This window comes from Tursiops truncatus, chromosome 1, assembly GCF_011762595.2.
Source record: "Tursiops truncatus isolate mTurTru1 chromosome 1, mTurTru1.mat.Y, whole genome shotgun sequence".
Classification (NCBI taxonomy): domain Eukaryota; kingdom Metazoa; phylum Chordata; class Mammalia; order Artiodactyla; family Delphinidae; genus Tursiops; species Tursiops truncatus.
The window spans coordinates 4,590,676-4,618,457 of NC_047034.1; the positions used below are offsets into that span (position 1 = coordinate 4,590,676).

Below are 27,782 nucleotides of genomic sequence, written 5' to 3' on the forward strand. Positions count from 1 at the left end.
TCACTGAAAGGTGGGACCGGAGATACAGTGAAGTGCCACTGAAATATCACTGCCCTCTTTCATAGATGACGTAAAGCCTCATCTGTGTAAGGCTTATTATTTGGTAGCACTTAATACTGTGTTTATAAACTTAATGCTTGAACTTGATTCTTCTATTCTTGCCAAACAAACTAAATGGAGAATCTCAGCCCAAGAAGCTGCAGTCCTAACACATTCATTAGCACATGCCCGAGTCTGACTGGACAGGCACGGGCACAGTGAGTCAGCAAAGGCTGTACTCTGACCTACTCTGGGCTTCAGGAAGCAATTGTTTGTAACCAGATGCATCTGTTCCACTGAGGGGACTCCTGCCATTAAGCTCACAACAGTTAAGGACTGATTTCAGGGTACGTTGGGCTGATCCTACAAGTCACTACTATAGATCCTGTGATTCCACAGATCCTGGCCTGGCCCCATGAAGCTGCCAGGCCCCTCCTGCAGGGTCCCTGAATCAGCATCACAGAATGTGAGGCAGCCAGGAGACATCAACACCTTCGTGGTGAATGCCAGGATACAGCTCTGTTCTTCTCTTGCTTGAATTTATGCTGGTTTTCTTGCTATGAGTTTCAAGCTTTTTGTTGCTTACTACCAAAATAATAGGACTCTATTTTTCACTTTCATATAGCGTTGTCTGGGGGCAAGAACCATTAAAGAAAGCTCAGAGAACATGATGAAGCTGGTAACCTGAGTCTGAAAAGTTTAACCCATCACTGGGCTCCGAGCATGCCAGTCACCTCTATTTATAAATGAGCCCAAAGAACACCCCCAAGACTTTAGTTGTCTGCCTACAATCCCTGGATATTGTGATGGTGACAGCTCAGGTTCACAGGTGAGAAATGCAGGCTGGTTCTCCTGAGCAGCAGTCACCTAGGCCACCTCCTCACTTGGACGTCTGGCAGGCATTCAGCCTTTTAATGTTCAAAGCAGAATTTGGGGTTCCTTCCTCACCCTATACCATCACATCCCTTCTGTCCCTCACCAAATGGTCAAAAGGCCCATAGCAACGTGTCTTTGAAACCTGACGACTTGTCATTCTCACTGCAGCTGGAATCCAGAGCACTGTCATTTCTCCTGGGTTATAGCAATGGCCTGATGGAGAGCTTCCTTAATCCCTTACTTTGCTCCTATGCTTCACTGCAAGTAGAATAAAATACATAGCCTTTGCCATGACCTGCAAAAACCCTTTGCAATGTGGCCCCTGCTCAGCTCTCTGGGAGACTTTATCTCCTACTACTCTCACCAGCCACCCTGGTTTTCCTTAAATGTGCCATGCTTGTCCCTGCCTCCAAGATTCTGCATTACCTGTTCTCTTGGCCAGGAAGCCTCACCCCTGGATCTTCACACCGCTGCAGTCTGCAGCTCAGATGTCTCTTCCTTAGCGAGGCCTGCCTTGTCTATCCACCATCACTATGTCACCATTCTGTTTATTTTCTTCTTAGCACTCATTGCGATCAGAAGTTTTATTATTTATGTACTTACATGTTTATTGTTGGTCTTTATTAACTAGACCATAGGCTCTATGAGGGCAGGAACTCCGTGGTCTCTAGTGATAAAAATATTAGCCTAGGCAAAAAATCTGAACTTCACCAAAGAGTAGACTAGCCTTTATCACCAACTAGAGAATATGGATCACATACTCTAGCTAAGTCAGTTTGGGAGCCAAGATACGTAGAGTCCTCTGGGAGAATGATGGTATGCGGGAAAAGTGCGAAACAGCTTAAAACAAGAGGATGGCATCTTTAAAGGCTTTGCTCATTTAGTTTTTTACTGTTGTGGTACTGTTGTACCTTCCAGTTGTTGATTCATCTATATTTTTATTTTTATATTCTTTCTAACATATCTGTTAGCTTCCTAGTCTAATTTTATTTTTTAGTTTGTTATTGTTCCTTTTTTTTTTTTTTTGCCACCCCACACGGCTTGTAGGATCTTGGTTCATGAGCCGGGGGTTGGGCTGAGGCTCCTGCACTGGGAGCTCTGAATCTGAACCACTGGACTAACAAAGAAACTCAGACCCCAGGGAATATTCATTGGAGTGAAGTCTCAAGGAGGTCCTCATCTCAGCATCAAGACCCAGCTCTACACAACAGCCTACAAACTCCAGTGTTGGAAGTCTCAGGCCAAACAACCAGTAAGACAGGAACTCAATCCCACTCATTAAAAAAAAAAAAAAAAAAAAAAATGAATGGCAAAAAAATGTCACAGATGAAGGAGCAAGGTAAAAACCTACAAGACCAAATAAATAAAGAGGAAATAGGCAATCTACCTGAAAAAGAATTCAGAGTAATGATAGTAAAGATGATCCAGAATCTCAGAAATGGAATGGAGGCACCGATTGAGAAAATACAAGAAATGCTTAACAAAGATCTAGAAGAACTAAAGAACAAACAGAGACAAACAACACAATAACTGAAATGAAAAATACACTAGAAGGATCAATAACAGAATAACTGAGGCAGAAGAACGAGTAAGTGAGCTGGAAGACAAAATGGTGGAAATAACTGCCGAGGAGCAGAATAAAGAAGAAACAATTGAGGACAGTCTCAGAGACCTGTGGGACAACACTAAATGCACCAACATTCGAATTATAGGGGTCCCAGAAGAAGAAGGGAAAAAGAAAGGGTTTGAGAAAATATTTGAAGAAATTATAGTTGAAAGTTTCCCTAACATGGGAAAGGAAATAGTCCCCCAAGTCCAGGAAGCACAGAGAGTCCCATACAGGATAAACCCTAGGAAAAACCCACCAAGACACATATTAATCAAACTAACAAAAATTAAATTCAAAGAAAAAATATTAAAAGCAGCAAGGGAAAAACAAAAAAAAACATACAAAGGAATCCCGATAAGGTTATCAGCTGATTTTTCAGCAGAAACTCTGCAGGCCAGAAGGGAGTGGCATGATAAAGTGATGAAAGAGAAAAACCTACAACCAAGATTACTCTACCCAGCAGGATCTCATGCAGATTCCAAGGAGAAATCAAAAGCTTTTCAGACAAGCAAAAGCTAAGAGAGTTCAGCACCACCAAAACAGCTTTACAACAAATGCTAAAGAAACTTCTCTCAGCAGGAAACAGGAAAAGAAAAAGACCCACAAAAACTAACACAAAACAATTAAGAATATGGTAATAGGAATATATGTATTGATAATCAAATTGAATGTAAATGGACTAAATGCCCCAACCAAAAGACACAGACTGGCTGAATGGATACAAAAACAACACCCGTATATATGCTGTCTACAAGAGATCCACTTCAGACCTAGGGACACATCCAGACTGAGAGTGAGGGGATGGAAAAAGATATTCCATGCAAATGGAAATCAAAAGAACGATGGAGTAGCAGTACTTGTATCAGATAAAATAGACTTTAAAATAAAGACTGTTACAAGAGATAAGGAGGGACACTACATAATGATCAAAGGATCAATCCAAGAAGAAGATATAACAATTATAAATGTTTATGCACCCAATATAGGAGCACCTCAATACATAAGGCAAATGCTAATGACCATGAAAGAAGAAACTGATAGTAACACAATAATAGTAGGGGCTTTAATACCCCACTTACACCAATGGACAGATCATCCAAACAGAAAATAAATAAGGAAACATAAGCTTTAAATGACAATGGTCCAGATAGATTTAACTGATATTTATAGAACATTCTACCCAAAAGTGGCAGAGTACACTTTCTTCTCAAGTGCACATGGAACATTCTCCAGGATAGATCACATCTTGGGTCACAAATCAAGCCTTGGAAAATTTAAGAAAATTGAAATCATATCAAACATCTTTTCTGACCACAATGCTATGAGACTGGAAATCAATTACAGGAAAAAAAAATAAAGAAAACACAAATACATGGAGGCTAAACAGTGTGCTACTAAATAACCAAGAGATCACTGAAGAAATCAAAGAAGAAATAAAAAAATACATAGAAACAAATGACAACAAAAACACAACGACCCAAAACCTATGGGAAGCAGCAAAAGAAGTTCTAAGAGGGAAGTTTATAGCAGTTCAATCTCACCTCAAGAAACAAGAAAAATCTCAAATAAACAATCTAACTCTACACTTAAAACAATTAGAGAAAGAAGAACAAAGAAAACCCGAAGTCGGTAGAAGGAAAGAAGTCATAAAGATCAGAGAAGAAATAAATGAAATAGAAATGAAGAAAACAATAGCAAAGATCAATAAAACTAGAAGCTGGTTCTTTGAGAAGATAAATAAAATTGATAAACCCTTAGCTAGACTCATCAGAACAAAAGGGAGAGGACGCAAATCAATAAACTTAGAAATGAAAAAGGAGAAATCACAACTGACACCACAGAAATACAAAGGATTATAAGAGACTACTACAAACAACTATATGCCAATAAAATGGACAACCACGAAGAAATGGACAAATTCTTGGAAAGGGACAATTTTCCAAGACTGAACCAAGAAGAACTAGAAAACATAAACAGACCTATCACAAGTAATGAAATTGAAACCATAATTAAAAATCTTCTAACAAACAAAAGTCCAGGACCAGATGGCTTCACAGGCGAATTCTATCAAACATTTAGAGAAGAGCTACCAGCAATCCTTCTCAAACTTTTCCCAAAAATTGCAGAGGGAGAAACACTCCCAAATTCATTCTAAGAAGCCACCATCACCCTGATACCAAAACCAGAAAAAGATATCACAAAAAAAGAAAATTATTGACCAATGTCACTAATGAACATAGGTGCAAAAATCCTCAACAAAATACTAGCAAACAGAATCCACCAACACATTAAAAGGCTTGTACACCATGATCAAGTGGGATTTATCCCAGGAATGCAAGGATTCTTCCATATACACAAATCAATCAATGTGATACACCACATTAACAAATTAAGGAATAAAAACCATATGATCATCTCAATAAGCTTTTGACAAAATTCAATACCCATTTATGATAAAACTCTCCAGAAAGTGGGCATAAAGGGAACCTACCTCAACATAATAAAGGCCATATATGACAAACAAACAGCAAGCATCATACTCAATGGTGAAAAACTGAAAGCATTTCCACTAAGATCACAAACAAGACAAGGTTGCCCACTCTCACCACTATTATTTAACATAGTTTTGGAAGTCTTAGCCACAGCAATCAGAGAAGAGAAAGAAATAAAAGGAATACGAATTGGAACAGAAGAAGTAAAACTGTCACTGTTTGCAGATAACATGATACTATACATAGAAAATCCTAAAGATGCCACCAGAAAACTATAGAACTAATCAATGAATTTGGTAAGGTTGCAGGATACAAAATTAATGCACAGAAATCTCTGGCATTCCTATACACCACCAACAAAAAATCGGAAAGAGACATTAAGGAAAAATCCCATTTACCATTGCAGCAAAAAGAATAAAATTCCTAGGAATAAACCTGCCTAAGGAGGCGAAAGACTTGTACTCAGAAAACTATAAAACGCCGATGAACGAAATCAAACATGACGTAAACAGATGAAGAAATATACCATGTTCTTGGATTGGAAGAATCAACATTGTGAAAATGACTGTATTACCCAAAGCAATCTACAGGTTCAATGCAATTCCTATCAAACTACCAACGGCATTTTTCACAGAACTAGAACAAAAAAATTCACAATTTGTGTGGAAACACAAAAGACCCTGAATAGCCAAAGCAATCTTGAGAAAGAAAAACGGAGCTGGAGGAATCAGGCTCCTGTACTTCAGTCTATACTACAAAGCTACAGTGATCAAGACAGTATGGTATATGGTACTGGCACAAAACCAGAAATATAGATCAATTGTATGGGATAGAATGCCCACAGATAAACCCATGCACATATGGTCACCTAATTTATGACAAAGGAGGCAAGAACATACAATGGAGAAAAGACAGCCTCTTCAATAAGTGGTGCTGGGAAAACTGGACAGCTACATGTAGAATAATGAAATTAGAACACTCCCTAACACCATACACAAAAATAAACTCCAAATGGATTAAAGACCTAAATGTAAGACCAGACACTATAAAACTCTTAGAGAAAAACATAGGAAAAACTGTCTTTGACATAAACCACAGCAAGATCTTTTTTGACCCACCTCCTAGAGTAATGGAAATAAAAACAAAATTAAACAAATGGGACTTAATTAAACTTAAAACCTTTTGCAAAGCAAAGGAACCATAAACAAGACAAAAAGACCACCCTCAGAATGGGAGAAGATATTTTCAAATGAAACAATGAACAAAGGATTAATCTCCAAAATATACAAATAGCTCATGGAGCTCAATATCAAGAAAACAAACAATCCATTTAAAGAATGGGTGGAAGACCTAAATAGACATTTCACCAAGGAAGACATACAGATGGCCAAGAGGCACATGAAAAGATGCTCAGCATCACTAATTATTAGAGAAACACAAATCAGAACTACAGTGAGGGATCTCCTCACACCAGTCAGAATGGGCATTATCAAAAAATCTAGAAACATTAAATGCTGGAAAGGGTGTGGTGAAAAGGGAACCCTCCTGTACTGTTGGTGGGAATGTAAACTGATACAACCACTATGGAAAACAGTATGGAGGTTCCTTAAAAAACTAAAAATAGAACTACCATACGACCCAGCAATCCCACTACTGGGCATATACCCTGAGAAAACCATAATTCAAAAAGAGTCATGTACCACAATGTTCATTGCAGCTCTATTTACAATAGGCAGGACATGGAAGCAACCTAAGTGTCCATCAACAGATGAATGGATAAAGAAGATGTGGCATATATTTACAATGGAATATTACTCAGCCATAAAAAGAAACGAAATTGAATTATTTGTAGTGAGGTGGATGGACTTAGAGTCTGTCATACAGAGTGAAGTAAGTCAGAAAGAGAAAAACAAATACCATATGCTAACACATATATATGGAATCTAAAAAAAAAAATGGTACTGATGAACCTAGTTGCAGGGCAGGAATAAAGTTGTAGACATAGAGAATTGACTTGAGGACGTGGGGTGGGAGGGGGAAGCTTAGGCAAAGTCAGAGTGGCATGGACATATATACACTACCATATGTAAAATAGATAGCTAGTGGGAAGCAGCTGCATAGCACAGGGAGATCAACTCGGTGCTTTGTGACCACCTGGAGGGGTGGGATAGGGAAGGTGGGAGAGAAGCTCAAGAGGGAGGGGATATGGGGACATATCTATGCATATGGCTGATTCACTTTGTTATACAACACAAACTAACACAGTGTTGTGAAGCAATTATATTCCAATAAAGATCTATTAAAAAATATATATATATTAATACAGTGAATCTATAGGTAGACTGAGGTCCAAGTATACTCTTTCTTTTTGGAAAATAATAAAAAAGCATAGTTCCTATGAGTTTTTAAACGATTTATTTATTTTATTTATTTTTATTTTTGGCTGTGTTGGTTCTTTGTCGCTGCACGTGGGCTCTCTCCAGCTGCGGCGAGTGGGGGCCACTTCTCGTTGTGGTGCGCAGGCCCCTCATTGCGGTGGCCCCCCTTGTTGCAGAGCATGGGCTCCATGTGCATGGGCCTCAGCAGTCGTGGCTTGCGGGCTCTAGAGCACAGGCTCAGTAGGTGTAGCATGAGCTTAGTTGCTCCACAGCATGTGGGGTCCTCCAAGACCAGGGCTCAAACCCATGTCCCCTTCATTGGCAGGTGGACCCCCAACCACTGTGCCACCAGGGAGGTGCCCTATGATTTTTATAAGGTACAGAGCTTAGCAACTTTTAAATTTGTTCTCATTTCATTTAACCAGAGTTCTACTCTGCTGAACTTGTCGATGGAGAAAATTAACCATATTGTAGAAAAGGGTATACTGAGAAACTAAGATTGAAAAGTAATGATCACAGGAATGAAACTGGTTGGCCTTTCTTTGAGAGAATTTTCTTGTATCTAGTTTCAAGTTCCCATTTTGATCCCAAGCAACAAACACCACCTATGTGCCAGATGTCAAGGCAACCACAGGCCCAAGATTGGTAACTGAATCTGCAAAATACACCCTCAGGGGGCACACAGAGGGCCAGTCATGGTTGACATTTGGGGTTTTGAGGGTTTTATCTAGGACACAGTCAAGCAGGGATTGTGTTTCATCTTTTGACATGTTGTAGTGCCTCAATCGTTATCCCTTCAGCTGAAACACTTAGATATTCAACATGGAAGGGACACAGGCGGGGAAAAGTATTGTTTCTCCAATATCCTGACCAAGTAGAACCTTGACAGGGGTAGACTTCAGGGTTGTATTTATTTATTATTTTAATCCCAGGCTCCAATGACACAGAGCAAAAGTTTGGCTTAGTCGAGGGAAAGACAGGGGACACGTGATCAGCCTAATTAGTAGGTTACATCAGAAGTCCGTAAAGTGAGGGATGGGTGAAAATGTGACCAGCACAGCCAAGGGGACATAATGTCAAGTGCAGAAAGAGGCTTTGGATGACAGATCCATTACTAAAGCGATTACCTACTTTTGCCAAAATGGAGAAATCCCGGTCCCCTGAGTTGTCCTCTCCAGGAGAGGGAGGTTAAAAACAAAGGACTAACAAAAGAGCAAATCCTTCTTATACCCCAGCAAGTGATTGAAATTGCCTTCTTAAGAGTTTGACTTGGGATTTTCCTGGTGGCGCGGTGGTTAAGAATCCGCCTGCCAGTGCAGGGCACACGGGTTCGATCCCTGGTCCAGGAAGATCCCACATGCCACGGAGCAACTAAGCCCGTGCGCCACAACTACTGAGCCTGCGCTCTAGAGCCCACAAGCCACAACTACTGAGCCCATGCGCCTAGAGCCCGTGCTCCGCAACAAGAGAAGCCACCGCAATGAGAAGCCCGCACACCACAATGCAGAGTAGCCCCTGCTCACCACAACTAGAGAAAGCCTGCGCGCAGCAACAAAGAACTGACACAGCCAAAAATAAATAAATAAATTTATTAAGGAAAAAAAATAAATACAGGCTTTGCTCATTTAAAGGAAGAGGGCTAGAGCTGGACAGGACCGTGGCAACCGCACATCAGGGGAGAGCACTGCCTGGAGCCAGAGGAGACGGTGTGGCGAAGCATAAGGCCCAGTGGGTATTCAGTAGCAGATGGATTTGAACGTTAGTTCGGGGGACGTGTGCCTGAGCCCATCCTGAGATAACTGTCAGTTCAAGTCTACCCAGGCAGCTCTTGCTAGCATCCATTTTTTGTAATACGCAGCTCAACTAGAGAGACGGGTATCTTCATTGGCTTCTTTTTTTCTAGGCCTCCACCTCACATAAAAAAATTGCTACTGCATAATTGTTTCCCAGTATGGAAGTTTAATGTAATAGGTTAAAAGCTTTGTGTTGAATGGAGACTCACACAACAAATAATATAATATAAAATAACAAGAATCATAATAGAAGGTCTATTTTGAATTTTTATGAATGTTCATAGAGGATTATACTTAGTTTTGCTTTTTCATCTTTGAGAACCAGAAAATCCAGTTGCCGGACCAAGACTTTCCCTAAAGACACAGTTCGTCTGCGGACTAATTATTCAATACATTAAGAAAGTTTCAACTTTAGCTTTCGTTATCTATAAAATGAGGGGGTAATAAGTTTTTCAGCATCTTTTAGATCCATATAACAAACTTATAACAAACTCTTTTAGTTTCTTATATAGGTGCTTTTGTTTATCCTATTGTACGGAGGACTTCTAAAGAAATGAATAACCTCAAAAATATTTAATACTGCTTGTAATTTGGGTATGTAAAGATGTCATGAGAGAGATGCCATATAATAATACTTTTGAATTGAAATATAGACCTGCTGGAGTGTTGCTCACTTTTTTTGAGTGAGAAAGAGAGAGAGAGACAGAGAGACAGAGAGAGAGAGACAGAGAGAGAAAAGAAATATATGTGCTTTATAAAGAAAATGGCTTTTAAAAATGGCTCAGTGGTATTCTGCAGGCTGACTTCTATTTCCTGGTACCTCTGGCACACAGGGGAAAGAGCATTCCTCCACACAGGCTTTCTTGGAATAAAATGTCCCTGGAGCGTTTGCTTCCTGCCTCATCATGTACAGTAGTACCTGTTTTACTTACTAATCTGTACCTCACAGGACTATCGAGAGACCCAGCAAATAAAATATCATCATAAAGCACTTGGCAAAATCACAACAGCTATAAAAAGGATACATGCAAATGTGGAGAGGCTTGTCTTTCTGGTATGTACACCAAGTCTTTGTGCATGAAATGATATAGTGACTCAAATGTTAAGATTTTTTTTTTTTCTCTCACAAATTGGAAGTAGTTTTGCCAGCTGGCTTGCTGGAGTGAGTTTTTGTTAACTCAATCATAGGCCACTTGATTGAAAAACTTCCTTCTAATTCTAATAGTAGGCCTCTCCTCATGAATTCATGCCTGCATCACTTAAGAGTTCATACCTGCTTATTTAAAGGGGAAGGGCAACATGCTTGTGTTAAAAATCAGAGAGGGAAATAAATGGGTCGTGTGGGGATCAATGGCCTTATGTCATCGTGGAATAGGAATTACTAGCACCTGTTTGGTAATTTTCTTAGGTAACCGCTGTGAGAACACAGTGTAATTACCACGCACAGTACGTAGGGTAATGTCCTATGTTCCTGATCTACAATCCAACGCAGAGGGAGGTGAAGGGAAGTCCAGGGGGTGGCTGTGTGGCAACAGACAGAGCAGTCAGTCCACACGGGTGCAGGGGCAGCAGATGGGGTGACTGAGTCACCGGTCCTGAGCCCCCCTGCATTCCTGCTTTGCTCAGCCATCCTGATTGGCAGCCTCAAGAACACAGGAAAAGCTACCGGAATTGTGCACGGTGAATGAAGAAAGGCAGGTACGGCCGAGTCCTCTTTACAAGTCAAGCGAGTTCCCACCAAGCTAAGAAGACCTTGATGAGTTTCATGGAGCTGCCCGTCGGCTTCCCTTCCCAGGGAAGATTACCGGCCACGGTTGTCTTGCCAGATACCTGCCTATGTCTTGGATCTGTGACATCAGAAAAAACAGCAGAGAGATAAGATGACAGCCAGGAGACCTCTCAGTCCTTGTTTATTTTTATTTTTTTTTGCGGTACGCGGGCCTCCCACTGTTGCGGCCTCTCCCGCTGCGGAGCACAGGCTCCGGACGCGCAGGCTCAGCGGCCATGGCTCACGGGCCCAGCCGCTCCGCGGCATGTGGGATCTTCCTGGACCGGGGCACGAACCCGCGTCCCCTGCATCGGCAGGCGGACTCTCAACCACTGCGCCACCAGGGAAGCCCTCCTTGTTTATTTTTATCATCTTCTTATTTGCACCAGTAAGAAAGGGGGAAGTAGTCAGACATTTTGAAGTTTTGAATCTCTGTTTATCTCCTCAAGGATATTCTGCTGTGGTATTTAACTGAGTTCTGTTTGCGAGCACACAGCAGTTTCCTTTCTCTCCCTAGAATTGCTCAGACATAAGTGCGTGTAATGTTTGCCTAGTTATTGTATCTTAGGAAAGTAGAACTTGCTGTAAGGAATTGGCTGGGGATCATTTCTCTGTTTGTATCAGGATGAGGGCTGCTTATAGGGGTTACTGACTGTGTTGAACTAGTAACATTGCATTAGATGCTCTTACGCTACCTTCAAGTGAATTCTAACGTCATTGCTCATCGGATATGATTACTAGGCTCCAGAGAGTATTAGATGGGTGTGAGCAGAGTTGCCATACAATGCGGATGTCTTTATTTGTGTGGAGTATCTGGTGGGTGGGGTTGGGAGAGTCTTTCCCACGCAGTGCCACAGGGTTACACACACTCCGCCCTGCTTCTTGCAATCCAGCGCAGCTCCCAGGACTTACGAAGAAAACTTGTCTTTGCTTACAGTCGGTTGCTGATACTCTGCTCCGAATATTCTTTTATCTTAACTCGAAGGACTGTTTTAAATTTTCCAGTGTCTGGAAAAATGAGGAACAAAGGTAAAAGTGAACTAGCTGAAGGTGGTCAGAGGTAAGAGAATCTGATTTTATAATTTTGGGCAAATCACCTGAAACAGGGGGGAAGGAGAATCTCTTTTTGCTGCATTATTTTTGAGAATTCTACTGTCTTTTTAGCTAAAAGTTTAACAGCAAAAGAAACAAATATCATCATTTCCTATTTGAATTTTATAAATATTTGGATATGTTCAGATTTGGTAATAAAGATGTTAAGAATGATCTGAACCCTTTGTCTCCAAGCTGGAAGACAACTTCTTAAGTTGGCTTTCAAATTAATATACAATGCTAATATAGGCTATGAGGTGTGAAGACAACTCAAGGAATAATATGTTCAGGAAACATATTGCTCCAAAGTCTTCTCATCTACCTTATCTGTATTAAAAAAAATTATTTATTTATTGGCTGCGTTGGGTCTTAGTTGCTGCCCGCGGGCTCTTCATTGGGGTATGTAAGCTTTTCTCTAGCTGTGGGGAGCGGGCTTAGTAATGGCCAGCAGCATGTGGGATCTTAGTTCCCCAACCAGGGATCAAACCGGCATCCCCTGCATTGCAAGATATATTCTTAACCACTGGACCACCAAGTCTCTCTATTTTAAAAGTACTTCATATGTCATTTGAAAGGAGAATTTTACCTTTAGATTCAAATTCATGATATTGCTGCTAAGCATAAAAAGAATAATATACTTAGAGAATGTTCTTTTTAACACTATCTCAGTTGGTATTAGAAGGCAGGTCCTACTAAAATATTTTCAAGATGTTTTTCTAAAGACTTCAAGAAATTTGACTTGTTAAATACTTTATATAAAGGATTTTTCTTCCTTAGTAAATGAGGTGATGATATTATTAATAAATTTCACCAGGGAATAATAATAGGAGGCAGTGTAGCATTAGATTTTAGGGAATGCCTGACTTGGATCCATGCTGAGTGTTAACTCATGAGAGGGTTGTGTCTAAAAGCTCATGTCTAAGTTAATTGTTTGGAACTTAAAACCCTGATATAAATTGGTGAAGCTCATGGCCCAGATGAGTCTAGCTATGCTGTTCCAAACTTGAAGCATTATTAAAGGTATTACTTAAGAAATACCATTCTAGAGTTGACAATATTGTTTCTTTTTCCATACTCCAAAGGGGAAGGAGCTGTCGATACTCCAGGTATCTTGATTTCTGTCTAAGGCATATTTCCATTGTGTGAATGGATCGAGTCTGGGGGGCCAGGGGTTACCTTTATGGTTATCATAGTACGTTGTGAAGCAGGACAGTTGTCTCACTAAAGGCCCTGAACTTAGATTTCCCCACACCATTAATATATAAGGGTGTATATAAGTCAGGGACTATTTGGGTGTGGCTTGAGGAAGGTAGACATTATTAGGTGGATAGTGTAGTTAAAGCCAGTCAATTATGATGTCTAGTTAAAACTTATGCTGAAAGTAGTTAAAACTTCAGAATTAAATATTTTGAAAATTATTAAAGGCACTTAAGGGCAGTCAGGGAAGCGAGGAGTACTTGGTGGGGTGAAGAGCAAGTGAAGTGGCCACCACAGCCATCTTCCATCGAGAGGGGGTTTGTTAAACTGGATGAACTGGAGTCTCTGTTATCGTGGCCATTTGGGGCTTAAGGCCCTTCCTAATGTGGGAATTCCAATAGGATACCCCTCAGAACCAGGCATGCCAAAGGGATTCAAGGGAAACTGATTGTCTCAAACATTGGAGCAGAGTTAATCCTCCTGGAGGATTCATAACTACAAGTCACATCTCACCTGGGTGGTCTGAAAAGTTTCAAGCTGAGAATTTAGTATCAGAGGGTTCTGAACTGGTAGTGCTCCTTAGACTTCTACTGGCAATAAATGAATATCCTCTCCAGAGAACTCAGCTTCCTTTCAGATCTCACTAAATTTCCACATATGAAGCTCCAAGGATCAGGTAACAAAAGGAAATCACCACACGTGGAAGAAAAGAAGGGACCATAAATTATAGCCAGCAGAAAAAAATCAGATAGTAGAATCAGACCCACAAAGGCTGCAGAGATTGAAATTATCATAAACAGAATTTAAAATAGGTATGTTAAATATATTTTAAGAAATTAAAGAGAGGCTTAAAACACAAGTTGAGAAAGCAGATTTAAAAATAACCAAAAAGAGCTTTAGAAATAAAAGTAATATAAATTGAAAACTAAATGTTTAGCTTTAACAGAAGATGAGACAAAGCCAGGGAAAGAATTAATGAAAAGGAAGATACCATATGAGGGGTGAGATAGAGGGAGGGGATATGGGGACATATATATGCATGTGCCTGATTCACTTTGTTGTACAACAGCAACTAACACAGTATTGTGAAGCACTTATACTCCAATAAAGATCTATTAAAAAAAAGATATTTGTGAAATTATCCAGAATTCTGCCTAGAATGATAAAGAAAAAGAAATTACGAAAGAGATGTTAAGAGAAATGGAGGGTAAAAAGAGAACATGTGTATAATCAGAGTCCCAGAAGGAAAGAGGAGAAAGGATGGGGTTCAGAATTTCCCAGAACTGACGAAAATCACCAGTCCAGGGTCAAGAAATGCAAAGAAATCAAGAAGGATGGATTAAAAAAAAATCTGCATCTCAATGCTTCATAGCGAAACTAGAAGTCTAAAGACAAACAAAAAATCTTAAAAGCAGAGAGAGAAGACAGATTACACTTCAAGATTACTTTCAAAATTCACATTATAACTAGAGATGCTAGAAGACAGTGTAATGGTATTGCAAATGTACAGAAAGAAATGTCAATTTAGAATTCTTTATCAGTGAAGATATTTTTCAAGAGTGAGGGTGAAATACATACATTCCTCACCCAAACAAAAAGTGAGAGAATCAGTCAGCACCTATGGCATGTATTTTAGGCAGAAGGAAGGCAATCATAGATGGGACATCTAAGATGGAAATAAGAAAGAAGAGCAAACTAAGTGGTAGATGTCTGGGTAAATCTAAACAAACATTGATATAAAACAAGAGTATAATACAACATAAATAATGTATTGTAGTTTTGGAGGGTATTTTAAAGGTCCTTGTGTTGTCTGGGAGAAGGTTCATGTAGTGATAAACTTTGGACTTAATCAGATAAATTTGCCTGTTAAAATTTCCAGGATAATCACTAGATGAATAGGAACAGAGTACATAACTTACAACTAGAATAGGGGAGAAGTGGAAGCATTAAAAAAAAAATCAATCAATCCTAAAGAAGGAAAGGTGAGAGAAAAAAACCACAGATCCAGAGAAGACAAATGGAAAGTACAACATTAAATGGCAGAAATAAATTCAAATATGTCAGCAATTATAATACATGCACTGGTCTAAAAGCCCAATCTAAGAGTCAGTGATTATCAGACTAGGCTGAAAGCCAAAAGTAACATTTGTTAGCTAAATCTACACATAATGATTTAGAAGGCTTTGATGTAATAGGATGAAAAGAGAGTTACTAATACTAGGTAAACACTAATCAGAAGAAAGCTGTTTAGATACTAAGGCAAAAGCATTGCTAGAATTTAAGAAAGTCATAACATAATGATAAGTTTACCAGGCAGATATAATAATTATAAACTGGCTTGCATATTACAACACAGCCCCAAACTATATAAAGCAAAAATTGAAAGAACTTCAAATTGAGATAGACAAATCCACCGTCACATTAGGAGATTTCAAGTCATCTCGTCCATTAATTGAATTGTGTCAACTGTGATGCAAATCCAGTAAGAGGAGATGTCAACAACACAATCATAATATTTGATCAAGGACATATTTTTATTTTTATTTAGTTATATTTTGGCTGTTTCGCATCGCGCGGCTTGTGGGATGTTAGTTCCATCGACCAGAGATTGAACCTGGGCCCACAGCAGTGAAAGTGCTGGGTCCTAACCACTGGGCCACCAGGGAATTCCCAAGGACATATTTTTATGTATATTCTTTACAAACACACACAGAAAACTAAAATAAGCTCAAAAGATTTTAAGATTATTAGCTTATAAACTATGTTCTTTGACCACATGCAGACTATGTCCTTTGATGACTGTAGTCCTGAAATACGTTAACATCAATAGTCAAGTAGGAAATATTACTGCTGAAATATGATCTTAGGAAGATCTAATACCAATTTGAAGACTTGCCCTTTGTCGAGTTCTCTACCACTCATGTCAGAAGTTCTAAAACTGCTAAACTTATACCATGGGTTTCAATAAACATCTCACCAAGATAATTGTATACAAAATTCTCTTTTTTCAGTAATTTTAAACAAATCATGCAAATTGTGTCCATCTGTGTTTCTATCCCTTTTACCTCAGTAATATCTGAATAGATGAATAAACCTCTTCATCATGGTCAGCCTAAAAGCCAGTTTAAAAAGATTTGTGTGTGCATATGTAGTATTTCCTCTTCATATACTTAAAGTAAATTAAAAAAATTATATTGTGCAGGGGTATGACTGTCACTTAAATCTCAACAAATGGTTGGAGAAAACAGTTGTATTAATAGTTCCTCACCACAAATTAAAAACTCCTGATGCAGGCAGCCCAGGTAGGGTTCCTTTCTTTGGAGAAGAATTAAATATAATGAAAGTAGAAGTCTGAGAAATTTAGTGACACTTGGAGCAGAAGTGGTTTTTGAGTTTACAGATTTTTTTCCAAGGCTTTGGACTATGGTAACTTCTTATGTAGAAAAGAGTGTTATTTGGGAAAAAAAATTTGTGGTGTATGTTGCCTCATTGTGAAACTGAAATCCACAGAATGGTTTCTTAATAGAGCACACAATTAGTAGCACTTTTAAATTTGAACATCATATCATTCATGTGATACACAAGTAGTAATTCCCATTTTACAAATGTAGGAACCAAGAAACTGAGTGTCTCAGCCCAAGTGAAGCTATGACAACACATTATGCTAAAATATAACTTTTTTGTTTCCCCATTATGTCCTGTCCTCATTATAAGTTATCGGGTCTGACTATGCAATATATCTTGTTCTGTTGACCAAGTAACAGCCTACCTTTGGTAAGAACGTTTGAGATCGGTATAACTGAGTTTAATTTTAGGTTCTTGATTCTAAATTCTTTACTTAATTCCCAAGACTTCCTGTTTAACTTGTATGTCTCATGACTCACACTCTATACATACCACATTTGGTTTCCTCTCATCCTCTTACCTTTTACGTGAATAAAGTCTGAAGCAGCCCGTATTTGGATGAAAAACACTGAAGCCATGTGTCAAGGGTGGTAACGTGTGGGAGAAGCCTTCTTGGGAAGGTCTCTGCGTTAACAGCCCAGCCCTGGACGGCCTTTCGCACGTCCATCCTAAGACTACTTCTAGCTCTGTTCTCACCCCAGGGAGAGAGGCGGTATAGGGTAGACCTGGTCTGAAATCCAGCTTGGCCATCATCCCGGGCTTGGTTTGGCCCGCTTCTTCATCTATGAGATGCTGGTGAAAGTGTCTGTCATGTAGAGTGACCGCAAGCGCTGGGACGGTGCATACCAGCTGCTCCCACGTACCCCAGGGCTCTGAACACTGCAGCTCTTTGTACAAGCCCCTCTGCCCTCGGGCCGCCGTCCAGCCCTGAGCTCCCTGGCTGCCCTTTCACGAGGCCTGTCCCTTCGTGGGTGTGTCCCCAGGTGAGTGCTTGGCCGTGCGGCGGCCTGTGGTGGGGGAGGTCTGTGTCCCCGATGTGCAAGCAAGTGGAGCACTGTTATTTGGCTGCTTGGCAGGGCTCTTGAGCAGGTGCAGGTCCTAACCTTCCCGACTCCAGAGGAGGCGGCTCTGGAATCGGAGGTAACCAGGCCCAGCTGAAGCCGAGCGGCACCTGGAGCTCCGTCCGGGTTTGCAGCCTGACAGCAATGAAACGCACCAGCCTACGCAGGGTCGAGGAAACACGGGCAATTGGTGCTCCGGGCGCACGCGGGGTGGAGCACAGGGCGAGTCCAGGTGCTTCGTCAGGTTCTTAGCTTTCCGCGGGCTGCAGCCCTGACGCCCCGAGCCTGGGCCGGCCCCGGGGAGGCAGCCGGCCGGTCCGGCGCTCAGGACGCGGGGCACTTGCAGTCTGGCCTAACAGCGGCCCGCGGGCCACCGGGCAGGCCCCTTGGGGGGCCCCCCAGACGCCCGCCCACGGCCCGGCCCCCCGCCCCCCCGCGGGGGCCGGCGGGCCGTGCGGCCCAGGTGAGGCGGTCCGGCTGCGGCCCCGCCCGCCGACTTCCTGGTTCGCTGAAGGTGCAGGCAGCGTGAGGCCGGCGCGAGGGGGCGGCGGGGGCGGCGGCCGCGCGGTCACCCGGACGTGGGGGCGGGGCGGGCGCAGCTCCACCGCCGGGCCGCGGCCGCCGGGCTCTGAGCGGCCGTTCCCGCGGCGGCCGGCGGGGCGGGGCGGCCCCCGCGACATGCAGCCATGGACTGCAGGACCAAGTGAGTGCGGGCGGCGGGCAGCGGCCCCTCCTCGGTACCCCGACCCCGGGCCCCAGGACCCCCGGGTCCCCGGACGGCCTAGGCCGCGGAGCCTGCGGGCGGCGCGGACGCGCGGCCCGACGCGGAGGCCTGGGCGCCGGCGCGGCCGCTGCGGGTCCTGGGCCGCGGGTCGGACGTGACAGCCGGGCGCCCGCGCCGCGCCGGGCCGCGCGGTGCGGGTGTGAGGTGTCTTCCCGGCGCGGTCCCAGGTCCTTCTTTTTACGCCTCTTCTTAGGACCTGAAAGGGGCCCCCGTGTGCGGTAATACGGCCGCTGGCCCCTGCCAGAGGGTCTGGGAGGCTGGGTGGGCGGTGGTGGTGTTTTGATGTGTTGGCTCCGGTACCCACCAGGGGAGGCTTTTCTTTAGGAGACGAATTAGGCAGAAAGCTATTTGTGTTAAGTGTGGTGATTTTCTTTTGGGTACCTTAGAGGCATGAGTTTTATATTTTGCTACAGAAACTTAGTTTGCAAAGAATTCCGTTTTTCTTCTCTTCCCCCGCCCCCCTTAACCCTCCCTTCCTCCGAGTTTAAAATCGTGAATATCGTGTATTTTTCTTTTAGCGTGAAAGGCCTTTAAAATTTCCCAGTATAATAGAATCGATATTTACTATTTACACTTGAGAGATCCTAAAGACTATTACGAAAATAGGAAAATTGTGTGATTTAGAATTGTTTTCTTCAGTGTTTGATATCTTGCGGGGGGTGGGTTGCTAGGTGCATGACGTGAAAAGTGGACCTTTTGACCTGAACCGGCTTAGGAGGGAGGGTCACCTGACTGAGGGTCCCGGTTGATTATTCCCATTGAAGCAAGTGAATCGTGGGAGGGCTGAGGAAACTTCTATTTGCAAATAAACTTATGTGGGTTGTCGCTTCCTATGTTTCTAGATTCTTGTAATAAATTTTTAAAAAATCAAATGTTTATTTAGAAGCCAAAGCTGCCATTAGTTTCTTGAAGGAAGTGCATATTACAAACAGCCAGTGCACACAAAGACACTAAGGTCTCCTTGGCAGGAATAACTGAAATATATTAACACTTTGATCACATGGACTTTGTGGTATCAGACTTTGACCTTTTATCTTCTGGCAGAAAGAGATTAAAACAGAACTAAGTTTTAAAAAAAAACCAGAACTATGTTTTTAAAACAGATGTCTCAGTAGGTTTCAATTTGCTTTTTGAAATAAAGCAGAGACTATGTTGAATGTATGAGCAGTTAGTGAAGATGCAGATAACTCTTGAATGAAGCAAAGCGTCACTGTTCTTAGTGATAAAATCCAAGTATTGAGGCAGATGTCCAATTTCCCCAAAGATAACTGACGTAAAATAAGGCTTTTTTTGGTTGGCCTTGTTTAGTTTGGCACTTTAAACATGCTTATGTGCTGTAATTATTATATCTCAAGAAAAGTATGTGCGAAGTATTGCATTTAAGGAACATTATGAATGACTCATGGTGCTCTAGAACATGGCAGGTGGAACCAGGTGTTCATTTACACCTGTATTGCAAGTCCTTTGAAGAAAGCTGGAGAACCTGCTGTCAAACTCTGCTGGCAGGGAAAGGTAGAGACACTTAGGAACGTGCTGGCTTTCCGGTTTTGATTCAGTAAGATAAAGGCAATGCTTTATATTTATACAGCACTTAATACTTTATAAAGTACTTCCACTTGTATTATTTGATTTGTAATCCTCACCATTATTATTCTTTGAAGCGAACAGGGTACTTTATAGGTAAGAAAACAGGCTCAGAGGTTAAATGTTTTGCCCCAAGACTCCAGGCTCCTAAGCCTCAGGGTTCTTAAGTTGCTGAACTAGGAAAACACTTTACTACTTCTACGCTGTGGTCATGTAGTTATATGGAACATACTGAGACAAGAAGGAGATTAATTTTTAGAGTTAAGAAAATATAAACTTTGTTATAGGAGATAAAAATAACAAAGTTCTTTTTCTTTTAGGGAAAATCCAGAAAGAACCTTTGACTTGGTATTGAGAGTGAAATGTCATGCCTCAGAAGATGAAGGTATGTGTGTTTGCTAATTCAAAACAAACGCTATTGTTGTAGACGACCAGAACGTGGTGGCATCAGGATCGTACTGAATTAAATGTGTATTCTGTGTCTAGTGTCTCAAGTTCTGGTAATAAAATAGATGCTAAGTCTTTGCCACGAGGTGGTAGCAATCCAGAATGTTATCTGTGCAGCTTAAATTTCAGGTGTATGTAAAGGCCATGTAACTTACAACTTAACTTTACCATTGGTTGATGAAGTTATTGTTAGTTTTGGTGGAAGGGCATGCCTTTTCATTTTTCATTTTTTTTTGAAAATTCAGCTCCTTTTTTAAATGCTAGCAAAAAATTTCTCGCCTGTACAAATGGGAGCGGCACCAGTTCCCTTCTAATGTTTCCCAAATGCAGAATGTGAACTGAGTACCCACTCCATGGGGTTCACTCCGGGAGCCTAGGACTTTCACGGGGAGGTAAAGAGTCATGGGACATTGGTAGGAGTGTAAAATGGTTCAGGCTCGTGAAAAACAGTTTGATGGTTCCTCAAAAAGTTAAAAATAGAATTTCCATATGATCTAGCAATTCAACTCCTAGGTATGTACCCCAAAGAACTGAAAACAGGTATTCAGACAAATACATGTACACGCATGTCTACAGCAGTGCTACTGACAATAGCCAAAAGGTGGAAACAGCACAAAGGCCCATCAGTGGATGAACAGATAAACAAATTGTGGTTTATACATGCAACGGAATACTATTCAGCCATAAAAAGGAATGAAGTGCTGATACATGCCACAATGTGGATGAACCTTGAAAACATTTATGCTAAGTGAAAGGAGTCAGATATAAAAGGTCACATATTGTTATGATTCCATTTATATGCAATATCCAAAATAGGTAAATAGGTTGCCAGGGACTGAGGGGAGAAGGAGATGTGAAGAAACGTTTAAATGGGTAGGAGGTTTTGTTTTAGAGTGATGGAAATGTTTCAGAATTAGATAAAGGTGGCTGGGATTGTACCAGACCGTGAATGTACTAAATGCCATTGAATTGCACACTTTAAAAAACAAAAAAACAAAAAACAATCACGGGACATTACTTGGAAGGGTTTCAGCTGTCAGTTCTATATAATTTCCTGAAAGGACAAGAACACTTTAGGATCATGAATTTTTGTCAGTTTCTCCCTTACTTTTATCCTGCGTGTGTGTGTGTGTGTGTGTGTGTGTGTGTGTGTGTGTGTGTGTGTGTGTGTGTGTGTGTGTGTGTGTGTGTGTGTGTGTGTGTGTGTTGGGTGGTGGAAAAGAGTAAGGGACGTCTCTTCTTGCTCATTTCCTTCGTATTGTGCCCTTGGGCGATATGCTTTCATGGATATCTCCAGTGTATGATTTCACTGCCAGTGTACTTAGACCCCAGACAGCTTGATGATTCAGTGTGGAATTTTTGTCCAGGCTAGTTGTCCACTCTCAAGGCTTGGTGGAAAGTCTCTCGACACTCTTAGCTCCTGAAACCGGCCAGCAGTTATATACTCCTAAGCAATTTGGGGCTGCACACCTTAAAATAGAGGAACCTAACCCAGCTGTGGTGAAGTGGGCCTGGCTAATTTTAGGTAGGAAGTCAGACACCTTCCTGGCTCCCCCAGCCCTGCCTGCTGCACTTAGGCCCATGTGAGTTGCAGCTGTGGTCAGGTTTTTCCCCAGGCGGGGACTGATCCTAGGTTGTACGTGAGCTTTCTCCGATTAAAAAGGTAATCTTTTGTTGTCCTATATGTATTAACATTGGTCTGTTTACGTTCTTTCCAGGCCCAAGTAAGTTCTCTTTGAAGACTCCAATGGATACGTTATTATTATTATTTTTAGCTCCAATTTAAATCTGTTCTTATAGTATATTTGATATGAATAAATCTTCACAGTACCTACCATAGCATCAGCTAAGGTGTGTGAAGTAGTGCCGACCTGATGTGTTTGTAAAACAGGCTAAATTCCTTTGGCAAACATGGTTTCTCTGTAATTTTAAATGCATGCTAATGTGATCTTGATGAAAGCATGGACCTACCTTATGGAACACCCGCTCTGTGTGTGTGTGTGAGAGGGATTCGGACTTTCCATGCAGACTCCTGCGCGGTTTACTCCTTACTTCCGCCCTCTGCCTTTTTTCCATTTTTCAGGAACTGGTCATTTCAGTTGGTATCTTTTACTTCTGCCCTTCTTTTATTACCTTCTTGCTTTTTTGCTGTTGTTATTGTTAAATCGCTACTCATCAGAAACATCTTCATTTGTATGTTAACCATTTATCCAGCATGATGAAGTTGGAAATATAATAAATGGTTAAAATAAGCACTTTGGCTTCTCTGTAGGGTGCAATTAATCCATTCTACCCATGTATTCCATTAAAATGGCTCATTGGCACCAAATTCAAAAGATTTTTTAAAAAGCTAAATTCAACTAACTATGTAAAAAGCATTAACAACTGTTCTTTTTTGATTGTGACTTAAATTTATGAATATAACTAACATTTTAGGGCCTAACAAGTTACACTTTTTATGCTCTAAAAAGTGATGCTACTGTATAACTAAAATTTTATGTCAAATTGAGAGTTTGATGTTTCTAAATTTTTTTTGTTAGTTTTCTATTGTATTGATAAATATTGAAGGGCAAAATGTCCAGAAATTATTAAAATAAGTTACTGGAATATTCTTATTTAACTGTCAATGAAACCTATTTATCTAATGAGTCTCATATACGTATCAGTTTGTTTAAAGTAGGATACGGTTTTTTTGGCTAACATTTACATGAACATGGATGATATTCTTATGTAGTAATGGACCGATAAAACAAAATGTGTAAGTTAGGATGTTTCAGGGTACAGATATAAAACCAATTTAAATAATAAGGAAACTTGGTATTTCATAGGAGAGGAAGTCTAGAAGTAGGTCACGAGAGGCACGAACCCACGTCCCGTGCATCAGCAGGCGGACTCTCAACCACTGCGCCGCCAGGGAAGCCCTGGTGTATTTTTTTTTTTTTTTTTTTGCGGTACGCGGGCCTCTCACTGCTGTGGCCTCTCCCGTTGCGGAGCACAGGCTCCGGACGCGCAGGCTCAGTGGCCATGGCTCACGGGCCCAGCCGCTCCGCGGCATGTGGGATCCTCCCGGACCGGGGCACAAACCTGCATCCCCTGCATCGGCAGGCGGACTCTCAACCACTGCGCCACCAGGGAAGCCCCCCTGGAGTAGTTTTTTGATGACTATCTGTTTGATCCAGTAGAAAATATGATGCTCAGGGTAAACTTGGTTTATGCTAAGACTGGTCATATTACATTAAGATATTTGGCATGTTTCTTGTTTACTTATTAATAGAGAAGTTTTAACTTATTTATCCCAAATAATTTACGTCATAAATATCTTCAGAGACAGACCATCGTTAACTGAGTTTTAGTTACGATTGGAAATGGCGGTGCTGAACTATAACTTGATACATCCGGCTCTGGTGAGGTGATGCTCATCATCTCATCTGTTGCTGTTTGGACTTGTTTCAAAGGCAGTATATTGATTTTTTTGAAAAGGACACATTTTAGAGCACATGTGAAGGGCCCCACAGATTGAAGCATTGCTGTGAGTGGGGTTGGTAGTGTTTCCTACCGCGTCCCCTTTGTGTTAGTGGATGGGGTTCTGGTGGTGTCCGCCCGGCTGGCTGGGGCGTCTCCTCGTGGATGTTTTCCTGGCAGGACAGCTTCCCTGGTAGCTTCTGCTCCAGCTCTCCGAGAGCGAGGTGCCAACATCTAGGTCTTAACGCTCCTCCTGTTGGGTTTCCAGACATTGCTGGCGCCCCTTTTCTTCTCTTTGCTGTCTTTCTTCTTCCCAGCCATCAGGGAAGTTCAGCCAGCAGGGTGGCCTCCCTTCGATTCTAATAGCAGAACTTATTGTAACCCGGCTGCCCCTGCTTTCCCCAGAGTGATTCAGGGAAGGGAGTGCTCAGTAGAAGATGGGAGATGCGGCCTCTTGGGGTTTTCCTTCCAGGCAGTGGCCTTGGAGCTCCGCTTTCTCTTTCGTGTTGTTGGCAGTGCACCCCCAGCAGCAGGAGGGCAGTAGCCCCTACTTGTGTAGCGCTTCATGCCACACACAGTTCTGGGTACTTTACAAAAATGCTGAGGTAGGAAATGAAGAAACTGAAGCACAGAGGAATGAAGAAAACTTGCCCAAAGCAGTTTGGCTCCAGAGTCTGTATTTTAACCTATTGCCTTTTAATAGATTTGATATATGCATGTATATTTTAAATCTGCTGCCTCTGTCGCCTTTCAGTGTGCAGTAACTTCGCATCAGGAAATACTAGAGTATAAAATGTATGCGGTTCAGGTATTTTTTTCCTGGAAATTAATGAATGAAGTATAATTCCACATAAAATAACTAGTGAGCTTTTCCCTTGTAGTGTTGATTCTGGCACTAGTCTTTTTAGGATTTCCATCTCCGTATTTAGTGACTCTTTGATCTAACAGTTTTACTTATTAGTAGTGTTCAACACATCTTTTAGCAAGTCTTGTCTTCTTTATCCCTTTCTCTTTAGCTAGAATAATTTCTCTTAGGAGCAAATCCCTCCTTGCTACTGACTTTTCACTTTATCAGCCTGCCTATCCCAGTATCAGATTATGCGTCCTTCTGAGCTCTAGCTTATGTGAACAGTTTAACTGCCTCTTTTTTCTTAAATCAGAACCTTAGGCCAAAGAATCCTGCCTTGGTCTGTGTCCCCCATGCCCTGCAAATGAAAGGTACTTCTAAACTCACTTTTACATTTGAAGAGTTTTCGTCTATAGGGATACTGTTTACACAGATTCACAGCATTTTGCTTCTTCCTGTGTTTTAGCACTTACTGTGTTCTTCTAGATATGTCTAGTATAGTAATATAGAGACATGTAGATATAGCATAGCATCTGCTTGCCCTGCTTCAAGGAAGCTTTTCAAGGACTGGGCCACAGCATAGTAACTGTATGTATCCTTAAGGAACAGTTTAGCACAGTAACTGGCATGTTTAGTGCATAGTTACAGAGTGAATAACAGAAATTGGACCGAGCATAGAGCCTGACCATTGGTTGGATGAATTCACAGAGGCTGCCCTTGTGGACGTGATCCTCAGTGCGTGCTGGTGGACAGTAGCAGGGACATTAGCGACCTGTGCCTTGGGTGGGGCTGTTTGGGGTCTCTGTGCTCACCCCCCATCCCCCATCCAGGACCCACATCTGCCCGGCTCCCTCCTCACGTCACAGGATTTGCTGGCACACGTGCTGTTTGTGCATTTGTGGAGGCTGCCCTAAAGCCCGTTGACGCCCCTCCACACATGCCAAAACCCCGCGAAAACCTTAACAGTTGGAAAGTAGAACTTCGATGAGTCATACATACGATAGAATGGTCTAGGAGACTTTACAAATTGCCCAAGTGGAAAAAACCCTGTGAGTAAAACGCGGTTCCCCTGCTTTTGCTCTCGCTTTGTGTTCGTTAAGGAACTCTTGAGTCCCTCTCAGCCCACGTGCACTAGGATAAATTAAAATAATCTTGAGTGAAAGTTTTAACTTTATATCCTACATTGTAGAAGAAAGCAAAACTTATTTTCTCATGGTTGCTAACCAGGGGCAAAGTTTAATGTGGTTCTTGAGGAGCATGTCTTTGAGATACACCGTTTTCGTTTTACGTCGAAGATACTGAGAACAGCTGTACTTCTCTGTTTGGCTCTGAGCATTACCTCCTTCACGCAGCTGCCTGCAGGGGAAAAAGCAAGTCACATTTCAGGGTTCAATATTTGTTGATTGTTACTTTGATAGGGATGTTGCAGAATTTATACTTTGGTAGTGTGATTGTAACTTGTCTCATTAGGTGCTTTTATTTCTTCACATGCTCTTTAATTTTGCTGCTTTCGTCCAAGGTGCCCTTTTGATTTTCCAGGTGAGTGACCCCGCCATTCCATTGGAGGTGAGACAGCTCCTCCAGGCGCTGTGCTCTCAGGCTGCTGTTTGGCCACTGCTGTGTTGCACGGTGCCATGAGTGTGTCCAGGTTTTTTCTTGGAACTTCCTTGTTTTCTTGACTTTCAAGGTAATATGTTTCTGGTATACTTTTGATCATATTCTCTCATTTGGAGAGAATATTGAGATTATGATCAAATAATTTCCCTCTTTCTTTTCCTCCAAATTTTACTTTTCTACTTGCAAGTTAGAGGACAGTAATTTACCTTTAAAATATACAATTTCAAAGTGCATATACAGTATTAGCAGTAGACATTTTTGGAGTACTTTAAACAAGCAGCCATGGAATTATTTTAGATAACAATGAAAATCAAAGGGATTAAGGGTGAAATACGTTGTCAATCAATTCCAAAAGAATCCGTCTTCTGTAGAAATAGGTTTTAATATTTAACATTCAAAAACTCTTCCCACTTTCAAACTCTTAGGCTTAATGCTAAAGGGATATTATGGAAACCAAGAGAGTTTTTTTTTAATTATTTTTTTTTCGAGCTAGGAAGCATTCAAGACAGCTTTTTTGTTTTTTTTTGTTTGTTTTTAAAGAAGATGTTGGGGGTAGGAGTTTATAATTAACTAATTTATTTTTGCTGTGTTGGGTCTTCGTTTCTGTGCGAGGGCTTTCTCTAGTTGTGGCGAGCGGGGACCACTCTTCATCGCGGTGCGCGGGGCTCTCACTGTCGCAGCCTCTCTTGTTGCGGAGCACAGGCTCCGGACGCGCAGGCTCAGCGGCCATGGCTCACAGGCCCAGTTGCTCCACGGCATGTGGGATCCTCCCAGACCAGGGCTCGAACCCGTGTCCGCTGCATTGGCAGGCGGACTCTCAACCACTGCACCACCAGGGAAGCCCTCAAGACAGCTTTAATAAACTCCTGAGATGCTGTGATGGTCTTATACCGTTAGGTTAAATGGTTTTCCTGCTGTATTTATTTTGGGCACAGCTAGACTCTTAGTTTACATAAATTAAGGATGTTAATTTATTCCAGGTGGTGGTTTGATTTTTATCTATGGAAAAGGATGTGTTGTTTTGCATTTCTGTGGTAGGTCAGTCCTCAGGCCTGGTTGGGGAACTTGCCAGAGATGCTCCTGAATTGATTTTCTAGAGGCATTTAGGAGGTTAGTACTGCCTGGGGTCTTAGGGCACACTGCAGAAGAGAACAGTAGAATTGTAGAACTGGAAGTTTCCTTAAAGAGCACGTGGTATAGCCCATTAGAGGGGCACCGCGTTGACACGTTTTCTGACTCCTGGAGCCCCTCTGGTCCCAGCACGCAGGTGCGTTGTCATCATGCCGCTCGGTGACCACACAGAGACTTGGACAGAGCATCACACAGGCCTC

General features: G+C 41.8%; 1 protein-coding gene across 4 annotated transcripts in view; it reads left to right on the forward strand.

Moving 5' to 3' along the window:
- The first annotated feature begins 11,713 nt into the window (after positions 1 to 11,713).
- The window catches only part of DENND1B (DENN domain containing 1B), a 259,192-nt gene continuing 243,123 nt past the window's right edge, over positions 11,714 to 27,782 (forward strand). For 2 of the 4 annotated variants that reach the window (XM_019920439.3, XM_019920441.3), the window contains exons 1-2: positions 11,714 to 12,015; positions 20,399 to 20,463. In XM_019920439.3, the coding sequence (XP_019775998.1) occupies positions 11,714 to 12,015; positions 20,399 to 20,463 (367 nt within the window). Of the gene's footprint in view, positions 12,016 to 18,292; positions 18,414 to 20,398; positions 20,464 to 27,782 lie in introns of those variants that run through there. The other 2 variants (XM_019920442.3, XM_019920444.3) reach the window with 1 other exon arrangement.